At 41.2% G+C, this 13839-nt stretch overlaps 2 protein-coding genes across 5 annotated transcripts; one reads left to right on the top strand and one right to left on the bottom strand.

The window, feature by feature from the left end:
* Window positions 1–155: 155 nt before the first annotated feature.
* Window positions 156–4820, bottom strand: LOC113588217 (ras-related protein Rab-10-like). The gene is made up of 6 exons (XM_027027313.3): window positions 3999–4820; window positions 3668–3728; window positions 3447–3585; window positions 3051–3140; window positions 2241–2342; window positions 156–2028 (listed from the first exon to the last, which is right to left on the bottom strand). The coding sequence occupies exons 1-6, from the start codon at window positions 4123–4125 to the stop codon at window positions 1945–1947; spliced, it is 603 nt and encodes a 200-aa protein (XP_026883114.2). The 5' UTR covers window positions 4126–4820; the 3' UTR covers window positions 156–1944.
* Window positions 4821–4877: 57 nt separating this feature from the next.
* Window positions 4878–13825, top strand: tmem62 (transmembrane protein 62). 4 transcript variants are annotated; one of them, XM_027027311.3, is made up of 14 exons: window positions 4878–5361; window positions 6131–6242; window positions 6754–6891; window positions 7198–7243; window positions 7550–7691; window positions 7788–7912; window positions 8116–8238; window positions 8643–8798; window positions 8998–9157; window positions 9313–9426; window positions 9517–9622; window positions 9715–9810; window positions 10141–10259; window positions 13213–13825. In XM_027027311.3, the coding sequence occupies exons 1-14, from the start codon at window positions 5104–5106 to the stop codon at window positions 13216–13218; spliced, it is 1701 nt and encodes a 566-aa protein (XP_026883112.2). In that variant the 5' UTR covers window positions 4878–5103; the 3' UTR covers window positions 13219–13825. The 4 variants fall into 4 exon arrangements, with proteins under 4 accessions (XP_026883112.2, XP_026883111.2, XP_081577973.1 ...); XM_027027310.3 differs by lacking the exon at window positions 13213–13825 and adding an exon at window positions 10514–11898; XM_081721846.1 differs by lacking the exon at window positions 13213–13825 and adding an exon at window positions 10514–11898 and having other exon boundaries at window positions 5334–5416.
* Window positions 13826–13839: the final 14 nt, after the last annotated feature.

Raw genomic sequence — 13839 nt, forward strand, 5'->3', positions numbered from 1 at the left:
TGCTTGATAAAATACATGCTGCACATCGTAGCCAAATTGTTCAAGTGCTCCTTACACTGACATCTCATTTGCATAGTGCTAAGTGCCACATGATCATTTCTGGCACAGGCTTCACAAGGAAATCTTGACTGGCAACATGAAACACAGGCCAGATGTTTGTGAAAAGTGAGTTTATTGCACTACAAAACTAACAAATTCCCGTCATTCCATTTTAATCATTGGCAGAAGCCTATTTATTACTCATTATACTACTAGGTAACTAGTCAATCAAGAAACATCTCAATCAGCAGTATGTTTTTCTATGATTTTAGAGTTATTAAAATGTAAACCAGAGATGGTTTTAGGATGAGCAAGGGTGGACGCTGCCTATCCACTATTGGGGAATATGAAAGCCAACCCCCTCCCCCCAAATCTCTTAAATGTATAGGTGTTATTAACTGACTTGTCAACTGCTCAGTCTCAGGCATGTGATTCTGTTTCACCAGCTTCCATCCTGGCAAAGCAGCCTACAACTGACCCTGACTAGAACCAGGATCCATAAACCACCATTAGAAAAGTGCAAAAGGCAAGAGTAAAGTAGTTATTATAAAGCTGTTATTTACATTTAGACAGAGAGCCAACTGTTACGTTGTGGTTGAATTAATCCACTTAACAAGTAAGGAATACTAGTAAGGCCTTTTTAGGAGAGTATTAGAAGGAAAATGTAGAAAATGCAGCCACTCCACTGTAAAATTAACAAGAGTAATCACTCAGCCAAGCCTTTTGTCTGAAACAGCTCTATGGTTAGTATAATAGTTCAGTGTAATCTTACATATACCTTCCCTTTACCCCTCAAGAAATGTGTGTTAAAAGGTACTGTCAGAAAAATGTTATGGAAATGTCAAATCCTGAACCAAATACCGTAAACATCTCCTTAAAAGAAAAGAGAAAGAAAAAACATCAACTGAACAGCAGCAGTTAAACCAAACAAAGTAGTAGCAGAGCATGCCTCTGTTCATTAGCCTGTTTCCAGAATGAACTTTTGCAGCCAGAACTCCAAGTTCAGAGAAGTGCATGATCTCCGGCAGATACTGAGTGAGTGGGAAAGTTACATAGAGCAGCATTTGTTCACTTCTCATTCACTACTGTGTTGCACTCCTTGAGGGAAGTTCAAAGTGTGCATAAGTACTTTTAAACTAGCCACAAAAGGAATGTCAGTTAAAACATTATTTCTTTTAAAGAACCAAACAAAAAATAAGTTCTGAAGTATTTGGATGTTATTCCATACATTGGCTGTCTACATAGATAAAGATGACCTGTTAATGGGTTGAAAATTATTAATTAAACTACAGTACAGACAACCAAAATAATCAGTTCCCTTACAGATACAGTACTGCATGTGTACTAGGTGTTCCATTAAAAGGCTCTACCTTGAAACAAAAGAGAGCCAAAAATACATCCCTGCTGCTGGGTGAAGGGCACAACTGTTTGATTTCTGAATTTCATGAGGGGGTGTGCTATAAAATCATTACAGTTCAACAACTAGAACACTCCAACACCATTATCACTAATCTCACCGATCTATAATGGTATTTAAGGCACATTTAGTGTTCACTATGAATGTATATTTAGTGGAATGTCCCTTTCATGTTTAGTTCACATTCATCTGCTCTAAATCTTTTTGTAACAGCTAACTAAATTTATTCTAGACAGTGTAGTTGTAAGAGAGTATCACTAAATGTACCAAATACTCTTATTAATTTAGAAATAATAGGGAAATAAAAAGTATGTTTTTTTTTTGTTTGTTTCTTGCTGTTTCCTTTTATGTGTATAATGACTGGTCAAGTATAATAAGAGGTAAAAGTCTAATCCAGCATGATAGGAACTTCATTTAACATAGCTGTAAGAGACTTATGATGTACACATGATATGAGGGGTGTCGAAGAGAAGCTTTAAAATTGCTGTCTAACTGCAGCACTTCATCCCCCCTGCAGAGCCACTCTGCCTGTTCATGTCAACGTTTTCAGGAGCTGTCTCTTTTCCAGGTGTCTAAAAGCATGAAAAAGACAACATAAGACAACAGTGCTATATAGTTGTTGAGTTGAACTGTACATAAGCACTAGACTCATTCTGACTTTTGTGTAGATGTATCAGAGTTTTAGTTCATTTCAATTAAAGCAAACCGAAACTACAGAACACTTACATGGGTCTAATAACTTTAGTGTACTACATCAATTCCAATTGCCATTCAGGGGACTAACCTTTCGCAATATGTCTTCAGCAAGTGTGAGGAATGCAGTTTCAATGTTGATGTTCGCTTTTGCACTGGTTTCAAAGAAACGAATGTTGTGTTCTGAGGCAATCTGAAAACAAAAGAGCAAGGCCAACTTTGAACCAAACATTATGCAAGAATCTTCTAACTCTAACCTTAACTGCTGTGCTTACAAATTACACTGCATTATATACCCTCACCAGCCACATCACTAGAAACAGCTTGTAGGTGAACAGTTAGAGTCATCGATTGCCACACGTTAGCCATCCTCTAGCCCATCAACTGTTAAACCACAGGACAGTGGATTAAAATGATTTAACAGGTGAGGACCCAAGGGTGTTCATGCAGCACACTTTTAATATGCTTTGACTGTGAAGGCAATAAATTTGGAGACTGTTCAGATGCCAACATCCACGTGCTTGTGTCTGGACTGACGTTCGAGACCGCGAACGGCCATAAACATTCTGAAATGTGAAATCACTACTGTCAGATGATGTACACATGATATGAGGGGTGTCGAAGAGAAGCATCACAATGCAATGATGTATTTTACAGCCCTAATGCGCTACATGATAAATTTATGTCAGCTAAATAGTCACAACTAAGTCAGTGTTAATGCTGCACTGAGAACAGTTGATCACCCAAATAATGTCTGGACAACAGTGGGCCTATGGTCAGAAATTTACAAGTGGCCAGTAAGTGCAGATACAAGGCTGGCTACTGAGTATATATCCTCCTAGATATAAGCTGTGTAGTAACGTCTTGTGGAAAATTAGGTTAACCCATCACAGGAAGTTACCTGCTCTCCCCTTGCCTTGGGTACCACACGCATGTTCTCCATATCACACTTGTTACCCAGCAGCATTCTTTCCACATCCTCATTTGCATGCTAGGGGAATAATTACAATCTGTGTTAAACATGACATCAGCATGAAAAACACACTAACTGTTGTGACTGACATAACTGTTTACTGAAAAATTGGTGTTGTGCCAAAATGGCATTTTCCTCTCTAATGTCATGTAAGGAAACACAGATTCAACTGGAGATACTGTGACAGAAAAGAACAGCTATGTTGACCAAAATCATGGTCATACACACACACACAAAAAAAAGGATTTCTTGACCCAATCAACCATCATGTTAAATTACAATCAACTATGATCTTAAGGATCTATTAAATTATGATCCAGTTACCTCCTCAATGTTTCGCAACCATTTGCTTATGTTCTCGAAGCTTTTGGCGTTAGTGATGTCATAGACCAGCAGGATCCCCATAGCTCCTCTGTAGTACGAGGTTGTGATGGTGTGAAAGCGCTCCTGGCCAGCAGTATCCCTAAAATGAAACCATTATAATTTACAGATCCTTTCTTAACTGCACAGGATATATTCCAGATATTTCAGTATTGAAGACTCACCATATCTGAAGTTTAATCCTCTTGCCTTGCAGTTCAACTGTTTTAATTTTGAAGTCTATTCCTGAAAAAAAAGAGAATATAAACTTTACCACACAAACCTAAGTTACACTTCCTTTTTCACCAATTGTGATGTGTAATCTCTCATTTATTGTCATCATATCACATTTTGTCTGTATGCATAACTGGCCTGCATGCATAACTGGCCTGTATATTTCTGAGCAACGCATACATGTATAGTTTACAATTAGGCTTGGCTAGATTATATGTGGACCCAGATTCTACGGTTACTGCAGTTAACACAACAACACAAACACAGTTGCGCTTTCCTTACCGATGGTCGAAATAAACGTCGTGTTAAAAGCGTCATCGGAGAAGCGAAACAACACACAAGTTTTTCCCACACCAGAATCTCCAATAAGTAGGAGCTTGAACAACAGATCATAGGTCTTCTTAGCCATTTAGCATGGAGATTCAGAACGGGCACTCCCGACTCAATCAACGTCTAAGCGAGCGTTTCGCCTTCTTGATGTGAGGGTTTAAACGCTATCGGCGGTCGTGCACACCAGCCGAATGAACCCGCTGACTAAAAAGAGCTAAGCTATCTTAGCTAGGACAGCTAGCGTGTTGCTGCTACTGTCAAAGTTTCTTACCTTGGCTAGCTAACTACAGGACCGTTCACTTGGCACAAACGACGTAGCTATCTGGTTTAGAATCTTATAAGCGAGAGCCACAAACACAGCACACTAAAACCGGCTTTACATCCACAAAGACGTTAAAGTCATTTTATGCCTTCAGTAGTTACAGCGGTAAAGGATTCGTCGTCCACCACGGAACTAGAAGCTACTGCACATGCGCAGATGCATGAGCGCAAGGGTAGGGCGTCCTCGGAGCGTTAGCTAATTAATTAATCATGTAATATAAATTGCCAACCAAATGTTAAATGGACGGCTGTGGAACTATGGTAAGCCTTGCGTAAGATAACCGCGATCACAGTTTACCCTCTAGGCATACGTTTAGACTTCTGCATGGGCAATGGTAATCCAGACCGAATCAACACTTATGTCGTTTTCATTTAAAAGCAATCTTTCTTTCTTTTTTTAAGCAAATGATCTAAGTAGCCAAATGATCTTTGACAAGAATTCCGTGACAAGCTCACGTAGCATTCAAGGTACAGTCCCTAACGCATTCTCTACGGAAGCGCGTTTTCCTGCTTTGCGGAAACGAGTCACATGGCTTGTCAGTGCACGATATGTGGCCTGGCTGTAAAAGCCCATCAACGCGGAAGTTTCAATTGTACAGGATTGGTCCTATTGCAAGCTTTGCCCAGTCTTCCTTCCATTGAACAGCCGAGGATTTTCTAGGTTGCCGAAATCTCCCATGAAGCTACTCCAGCCCGAGGAAAGAAAGGCCATGGCCACCTATCCCGTGTTTATTACATGTCAGTGATTTTGGTCAGGGGTTTGGACTTCTGTCGCGTCACCTTAAGAGCTGTTCCTGTCGGGATGCTACGGGTATTTGCCCTTCTGGTTATTATCGGCTTAGTGCTTGCGTGCTTTGCTTCTTGGGTGCTGGATAGTTATGACACCGCTTGGCACCCTCAACGGAGTTTAAAGCATTCTGATGGCGATCGTATTAAGAAAATCGAGCCACCATATCCCGGTGAGCAGCTGGATAACGTATTTTGGTTTATTCAGGTGAGTTGCCAAGATGCATTTGGGATCGGATCAGTACCATCAAACTAACTTCCCGGTAACTGAGAGCTCACAAAATACATATGACTGACAATAAAGAATAGGGATTCGTTAACTATAAATAAAATTCTGCCTTGAGCCTGCATCAGTAGCTAGGACATATAGTAGTTGTTTTATGTTTATATATTTGTGTGTGTGTGTGTGTGTGTGTGTGTGTGTGTGTGTGTATATATATATATATATATATATATATATATATATATATATATATATATACATACACACACACACACACACACACACACACAATATGAGAGAGAGAGAGATATCTGGGAAAATTTCTGCAAACCTGGAGCCAGAGTCCAGGACAATTTGGTGATTTTTTTTAATTTTTTTAATTTTTTTTTATTATTTTTTTTTTCTGCTTGTTTCATTAAACTCATCATATAACTATTAGGTTTAACAGGTGTGCTAGAGCAGAAACAATGGAAGTTCTAAGCACGTCTCTTGAAATATTACCAGTTCAGCCCATTTTTAGCGTTTAATGGTTGTCAAACTAGATGTGTGGCAAGAAGTGCCTTAAACAATGAAACAGAGTATATAGTGTAGATTAGCAGGAAAGTCTGGCTGATCTGGATTCTGGCTTGCAGTAGATGCCTCCACTAATACCCCTGAGAAAACCTTCTTGTCCTATAGCTAAATAGGTTTATATACATGCCTACTAAGAAGTTGCCTACTAATGAGTTATAACCTGTGTTGCTGTTTTCTACAGGTATCGGACATTCATATTAGTCGCTTCCATGATCCAAGACGCATACCAGACTTTGAAAGATTCTGTACTGACACTATAGATGTCATTAAACCAGCCCTTGTACTGGCTACAGGTGAGTGTAAACATTTAGAGACTATTGTCAGAAACCTGCAATGTGAGTAGGCTGCAGTATCATCATCACCTGGCTGTTTACAGTAATAACCACCACCATTTCACTGCGCGTTATACTGTGTATGACTATGTATGTGACGAATAAACCAAACTTGAACCAAGAACTGTTAATTGTTAATTGCTTAATATCTAGCCAATTAATTAATTAACTTATTAGTAATCCCTTATGCATGGCCATTTGTTAAACCCAAAACAAGATGTAAATGGGTCATAATTTTATTTTTAGAGCACATTTTTAAACCCTCAATTCCTATACATGCTTGAGCTGGATACATTTAAAGAATTTTCTGTATAAGCAATAGACATGGAGCTATCAAATAGTGCAACAGTATTTATTCAGAGACTTATGCTATCAGTTCCTGGTCCAAATGCCTTCAAAACTCTGCCCTGGCTTGTGGCAGTGGTGAAACGTTTGTGGAGTATTATTCCTGATTGAGATGCCTATTTATCAGGGGACTTAACAGATGCAAAGACTAAGAATAAAGTTGGTTCCCTTCAACACGAGGTGGAATGGCAGGCCTATTACAACGTTCTGAAGAGGTCACGAGTGCTGGAACAAACCAAATGGATCGACATTCGTGGAAACCATGGCAAGTATCTCTGTGCCCTTTTGTTACTGAAGTAACTTCAGTAAATGACTGTTGTAGTAAGAAGAAAACCTGTAGTACTCTGGGTGTAGTAGAAAAGATGGTGACCAGGAATTCATGCACAGCCCTTAGCTCAGCTCTTCCCAGCCTTGTTTGTAATTTTTCCAGTATCTGTACCATTTCCCTGTAACTGCTGTTGCATTACCAGTGATTCTAGGCAAGGACTCTCATTAGCCAGATGGCTTATTGTCTTCCTTAATTTTATGAAGACTGCAGTCTAAATTCACATTCTCTTTCCTCTCTTCTCAGATGCCTTCAATATCATATCTTTGGACAGTGTGAACAACTACTACAGGTCTGTGCAAAAATTCTATTAATGATACTTATTGTGTAGCAGAGAAATCTTCCTTGCATGTAATGGTCTGTAAATGAACAGACATATTCATTTACATACATTTAGTCAATGAATTAAGTCCTGTTTATGTGTAAACAGTTATGGAGTCTAGAACAGAATTATGGCTAATATGAAAATGTTGGCTAAGTGAGTTTGAAATGAATAGACATTGAAGATTTACTTGAATGCATTTCCTTTACTTTTCAGTACTTGAATGAGGAATGAAATGAAGTGCTTAAGTATTGTGTTTTTCCTTTTGGGGTTTAGGAAGTATTCTGCTACCCAGAAGGTTGGCTCCTTTCACTATGTACACACAACACCTTTTGGGAACTATTCATTCATCTGTGCTGATGCCACACTCATCCCTGGACCCAAGCGACCCTATAACTTCTTTGGAATACTTAATCAGGTAAACGTTTTTGGGATTAATTATGGTTGACTATGGTTGTGTGTCACTTTCTGTTTGTCCTGTCTTTGTCTGACCCCAAATGACCCTGCCCCACAGAGTCAGATGGACACGCTGGCCGTGTTTGGCCGGGAAAGCCGCAGCAGCAACCAGACGATCTGGTTTGGACACTACACCACATCCACCATCATCTCCCCGTTCCCAGGAGTCCGAGCCCTCATGAGGTCAGGGAAGGAACGATTATTTTGTCAATCCAGTTACATGTATGGTGTTGGTCTTGGCTTCTGTAAAATGTATTCCACTCGCTGAGAAGCTATGAGAAGTGTGTTGTGCACGCCTCCGTGTTGCCATTTGCGGTGGCACTGAGCCAAAGCCTATGTCGTTGAGCCTTGAGCTGGTGGTGTGGCGTGTTGCTTGGTCTCTGCAGCACAGCGGTGGCATACCTGTGTGGCCACCTGCATACGCTGGGGGGCCTGATGCCCATCCTCCACAGCAGACACTACACGGGCACCCTCGAGCTGGAGCTGGGAGACTGGATGGACAACCGCAGGTAAGTGCAGAAGGGCAGAGCCAACACACACACGCATGCTGAGATCCAAACAAGTGCTGAACAATGTATTGGGCTTCTGTTGGGACATCAGGGGGTGTGTCATAAAACAGGATTTTGCAGTAAGGCCAAAGTCAGCATTCTTCAGTAGGAATGTCTTTTGCCTCTCTTTTTGGATAGTATTAATTATTGTTAGAAATCCTGATGAAAGAAATCCTTCCCGGTTTCTGTAGTTTTCTGTGTTTTTTATATTGTTGTCAGATGTGTGTTCTATATGCATGTGGCAAACTGGTCCGCCATGAACTAGCAGACTAGGGATCGGTCACTTCACATGATTATTGTATTTTAATCCTCACCCAGATCAGCAATTTCCTCTGAAGTCAGTCATGTCTTATTCCTGTGTCCAGGTATAGAGTGCTGGCCCTTGACCATGACCTCTTGAGCTTCTCAGACCTAACGTTTGAAGACTGGCCAGCGGTGGTCATCACCAATCCAAAAGAGGCACTGTATCTCAACCCAGCAGTGGAGCCTCTGGGCCGCATGGGCAGCTCCACCCACATCAGGTGTCCCCTCTGTGATTGTGATTTGTCTTCTTTAGCCTGGACCACAACAGTATCCCTGCCTGCAAGAGGATCATGTTCACCCCACAGTGCCAAACAAACTCTGTCCCACGTTACATGCAGTCTCCGTTTCCTGATACAGTGGCTTAAGTTTGGAATGGTGATGTAGTGCACAGTGGTGACCTTGGTCCTCTCCCGGCAGGATCCTGGTCTTCTCACCTGCACCGGTCACAGCTGTGCATGTCTACGTGGACGGAGCGGCCCTGGGGAAAGCCACCTCAGTGAGGGGGCCTCTGCATGTGCTGCGCTGGGACCCCTCGCTCTACCTCGCCGGACTGCACACCATCATGGTCAAAGTGGAGGTAAGCAGGGCCTGCTCAGGTCAAGCTGGCTGGTTGCAGCCTTGAGTAGGAAATATCAACCCAGGAAAGAAGCAGCTCATAGGGACAGATCATGTCTTTTATCCTTCATGAATGCCCCTGTCTTTCTCTTTATGATCCATGTGTGCGCGCCTAAGGACTCAGCGGGTCATTCCAAAGTGCGAGAGCAGCTTTTCACCCTAGAGCAGGACCTCGCACCCGGCTTTGGTTTCCTCCAGTCCTTCATTCTCCTCACTGACCATTGCATCCTGGTACACAAGTTAACTAAGTGGTATGAACCTACTTTACGATGGTGTTTGTAAATGACTGCCTGATACCTGTATGTGTGTGTGATGTCTCAGGCACGGATCGCTTTCATGGCCGTCGTGCTGTTGAACGTGGGTGCCCTTGTGACATTCAGATTCCTTCAGGCACCTTCCACACATGGTGTGGCTCACCGGAGACATGGTAAAAACGGCCTGCCTGCCAAATGATCACCAAAAAGACCACTGATCTCATAGTGAGCATCATACTGAAAGCCACATACTCTGTCCTGTTAGGAAACCTGTCTCAAGCGTTTATGTCCTTCCACCTTGTCAGCAAGATCAATTTCTTCTTCTACACCCTGTTGCTGTTTAATCTGTGCACTGCATTAGGTAAGTTAAAGTAGTAACAGCATTCATTAAGTGTTCAGATTTAGTGAAGTAACATCTGTATGTTAGTGTGGAACCTGTGATGTATATATTTCCCAGTGTTTAAGAGGGAGTTGCTCTGTCACCACACAGTATCTGTTTGCTATATGAGGTGTTGCATGAAGCCTGGCCAATAGCAAATAGACACTCTTTTTATCTTGTAAAAGTCATCACGGTTTTGTATAGTGAGAGGGTGAGATCATTTTCCAGGGTTACAAGACCTCTGCAACCTGAAACTTTGTCCTGCAAGTCATTAGTGTCCTGCATGAACCTGATTTATTAGCTGGTTTGCAGGTCCATGGTTTATTGGGGAGGTGATTGATGGGCACAACGGAGCCTGCTTTGCTTTTGGCGTGTTTGTGGACGGGCATTTTCTGGAGGGGAGTCTGACCTATGTTGTGGGTATAATTCAGGTAGGTGTCGCACATGCACCTGAGGTTCCTCATTTCAGTGTACACACACACACCCTCGAACTCCCAGGCCTCTAGTAGAAGCCTGGGGGAGGGCTGAGGTTATGACCACCCAGTGGAAGGGTGAAACAGGTTCTCATTTTGAGGTCTGAGAGGAATCCGTCAGACCCTTACAAGTAGTTCTTGGTGCCTTACGCACCGGCTCCTGTAAGGGGAGGTGGTGTTTGACCATAGCCTTCTACCTCCATCTTCTCCAGCTGATCTTCTTCAACATGCCTCTGACATGCTACCTCTGCTGGAGCCTCCACCAGCGTTGGCGTGGTTGCTCATTTCGCTCGCAGTTCTTCCGTCCGGGGGGCCGCTGGTGGGCCCTGGCCGTGCACCTGGCCATGCTCCTCCTCCTCGCCTGGCAGGCCTACTCCTGCTACTTCCTGCTGGAGACCTACGGGCTCCTGGCGTTCCTCCTGTCGCCAGTGCGGACCTGGGCCCTGGTCATGGGCCTGCTTCTGGCCTGCAGGGCCTGGCAGTGGGTGGCGCCACAGATCGCCAGCAAGCCGAGAGCGCCGCGCAGCAATGCCAAGAGCGCCGCACAGTCGTGACAGTAAGACGCTGTGCAGACGCAAACATCTGTCCAGTCTGCTGTCTTTGTAAACGTTTTGTTGTTTGTGGCCTTTGTTTTGTCTCGTTTTTGCCTCTCGTTATACAGTCACTATATTAGCAGTTGTTGTAGTGAGAATGAAGGTGCCATCCACAATCAGTAGGGCCCTACTGATTTCTCAGCAAAATCTGCTTTGTTTCCTAGTCTTTCAAAAATCACATTTGTTTTACAGATTTTACAACAGAATGCTACATTTCATGGCAGTTATTAAACAACATTTTTTAACTGCAGAAGGTAGTAGCCTAGTCTGCCATACATACTTAATGGCTGAATGAAAGTAATGAACTTTTTTTGCCCAAATTCAAGCACTCTAGAGTGATGTATTGCATATCAACTCATTTGCTATGAAAACAATTACTTGGACTGTCTCCTGGTGCAAATGAACTTACACATTTGGATGCTACATAAATCCAAAATGTCAAGTAAGCTTTGCACAAACTTCCAGTTAGGGTGCAGTCCACAAAGATTAATTTTACCATATTTCATGGCAGATTGTTTATTACAGGGGAAAAAACTCTGTGACTTTGATGGGACCCTAATAATCAGTAACGTAGACTCCTTTGCTGAAGAGACGATGTACCACTTGGGAATCATTTTAACACTGGAAGTTGTGAACTGTGACCTGAGCAATGATGGTCTGCTCTGCTGCAAGACTTTATATCCGTTATCAAAGGTTCTTTATTTTTGATAAAATGCATGCCAATTTTGGACCACTATTGAGGAACTACATGTTTACCAAAATAGCGGTTTTTATTTTTGTTTTTTGTCAATGAATCTGCTTAAACTGATTTGTTGACATTGTAGTTGCTCAGCTATACTTATTCAGGATGACCATTGCATTTTGTCAGTAAGAAAGTAGTTGGCTTTTGTTTTTGTTTGAACCAAATCTTGCAGGTTTTCAGTTAAGTTGAAAACAATGGGCACTGTTCATATAGGTGCCACTATCTCACTTGTTGCTAAATCAAGCTCTTAATGAGCCTTAGTTTTGCAAAAAGTCTTTAAAAACAATCCGCAATTTCTAGTGCTGCTATATCCGTTGATACAAAAGCGGATCATAGACATTGAGCTTGTGAATTTCTGCGCCCTCTATTTTGAATATTCTTACCAACTGAACCAGTTCATCAGAACATGTTGACTGCCTGTGCTGAAATAAAAACTATGAAATGTATACCACAGCAGTTAAAAGTCTGGACACATTTATTTATTTATTTATTTATTTATTTATTTATTTATTTATTTATTACCATTTCCCACTTCTCTATTATTTAAAAAGACGTCAAAACTATGAAAACACAAATGTGACAGTTTGTTAAACAAATCAGAACTTGTTTATATATAGATATATTTCATGGTTGCGAGCCCTTGTTTTGATGCACTGTTTACATTCTGTTAACCACTACCCAGAGGCACTTCCCACATGTGCTAAGTGCTAAGAAAATGATTCTATTTAAAGTCTTTTGAAAATGTACATACATTGACCTATTTATGTTTGTCTTGAAACAAGTTAAAGCATAATGTTTAAAATGTATTTTAGAAAGAAATTTAAAAAATAATAAAAACATGCATCCATTGAAGTGTGTCCAAACTTTTGCTGCAAATGGCAGAGGAAAGTGCTGTCTATTTTGCTAATGATAGACTGAAATGTTGTGGATTTCATAATTTTAAATAATTATTATTTTTAAACCAGCAAAGATACAAGTCTGCATGTCATGTAAAACAAGCTGGTTCGACAGGCAAAGGACAAAACACCTTTTGAAAAAAATTATTACTGTTTTCTTTGGAGAAATTTCTATCTTGTATGAGGGGTCCCAAGTTGATCCTGCACAAAGTTCAGTATTGGTGTTTTGCTGTGAAACTTTGTTTTAAATACACTGTGGTCAAGACACTATTAGTCTCAGATTGAAACCCCTGTTTGTGAGTGGTGAATGTAAGTTTGGATAATTATTTTTTAATTCTTGTTTGCTTGGTACGATCTTCAAGCAGCATGAAAAGGCAATCGGTAGTGCATATACACTAAAGTTAAGCATGTTTCATCCTTTATATGACTAAAGTCCATATCAGTAACTCACAGGTGGTCTTCTCTGTCCTTCTGTGGCATTCTGCTGTGAATATATCCTGATGTAGGATGTCAACTACGGAAACAAAGTCGATCTGATAAAAATTTGTTTTTGAAGAAACCAGAAGACAATGAAGATTTTACTTGCATTGTATCTAGCTGATGCAAATGATGCACGTTTTACTGTGACCTTTATCATGATGTAAAATTTGGGTCTTATTGTCTGTTTGTCCATTTTACAGGTGTAACCACAAATCTGCTGTAATGGGTTCTGATGAATTTGTTGACTTGTATTGCTTTTCTGGGTCGGGTCACTCAAGGTCTCTGCTGTCTCTCAGGAATGTAAAGACTTGAAAACTGGGCTGCTCTGGAATTTGTTTGCTAAATGTATAATTGGGATGGGATTTTGAGAAAGTTCCGGATGCAGAACTCATCCGTGAGGTCTTACTCTCCTGTGGAACCTACCTATGTGAGAGCGGTGCTGCTGTAATCATTATTGTCATCTACACACTGCATAACTTAACTTGCCAGTAAGCTACTCAATAAGTTAGCCACCGCTAGCTCAAATGGAAGCTTCATGTAACCTCAACGTTGTAAGAAGTAGAAGTGGACCGATCATAACTCTGTCACTGCCAGGACTCGTAGACGAGGCGAGTCTTACACGGGAGGTGGACTGAGAGATGAGATCACAGCCAGACACCATTTTAATTTTATTTTTTCTTTTGTGGCACATGAAATAATTGAGTTGGTGCAATCCATGTTTCATACATGCTGATCTAGAGTTGTGATGAAGTGATATGATTGTTACTGGAATTGAATTTGAAATTCTGTGGTGTTATAATTTATATATAATTATGTAGGTGTGTATG

This window comes from Electrophorus electricus, chromosome 10 (assembly GCF_041902795.1).
Source record: "Electrophorus electricus isolate QZ-2024a chromosome 10, ASM4190279v1, whole genome shotgun sequence".
Classification (NCBI taxonomy): Eukaryota; Metazoa; Chordata; class Actinopteri; order Gymnotiformes; family Gymnotidae; genus Electrophorus; species Electrophorus electricus.

What these genes read in the sequence shown, in the direction of transcription:
- LOC113588217 (XM_027027313.3), bottom strand. Translation starts at nt 4,125, where the DNA reads ATGGCTAAGAAGACCTATGATCTGTTGTTCAAGCTCCTACTTATTGGA. An exon ending in GGTTGCGAAACATTGAGGAG is followed by an intron (nt 3,141 to 3,446) that starts GTAACTGGATCA and finishes TTATTCCCCTAG; the next exon opens with CATGCAAATGAGGATGTGGA. An exon ending in CCAAGGCAAGGGGAGAGCAG is followed by an intron (nt 2,343 to 3,050) that starts GTAACTTCCTGT and finishes TTTTGTTTTCAG; the next exon opens with ATTGCCTCAGAACACAACAT.
- tmem62 (XM_027027310.3), top strand. Translation starts at nt 5,104, where the DNA reads ATGTCAGTGATTTTGGTCAGGGGTTTGGACTTCTGTCGCGTCACCTTA. An exon ending in GACTGGATGGACAACCGCAG is followed by an intron (nt 8,239 to 8,642) that starts GTAAGTGCAGAA and finishes TCCTGTGTCCAG; the next exon opens with GTATAGAGTGCTGGCCCTTG. An exon ending in GGCAGCTCCACCCACATCAG is followed by an intron (nt 8,799 to 8,997) that starts GTGTCCCCTCTG and finishes CTCTCCCGGCAG; the next exon opens with GATCCTGGTCTTCTCACCTG.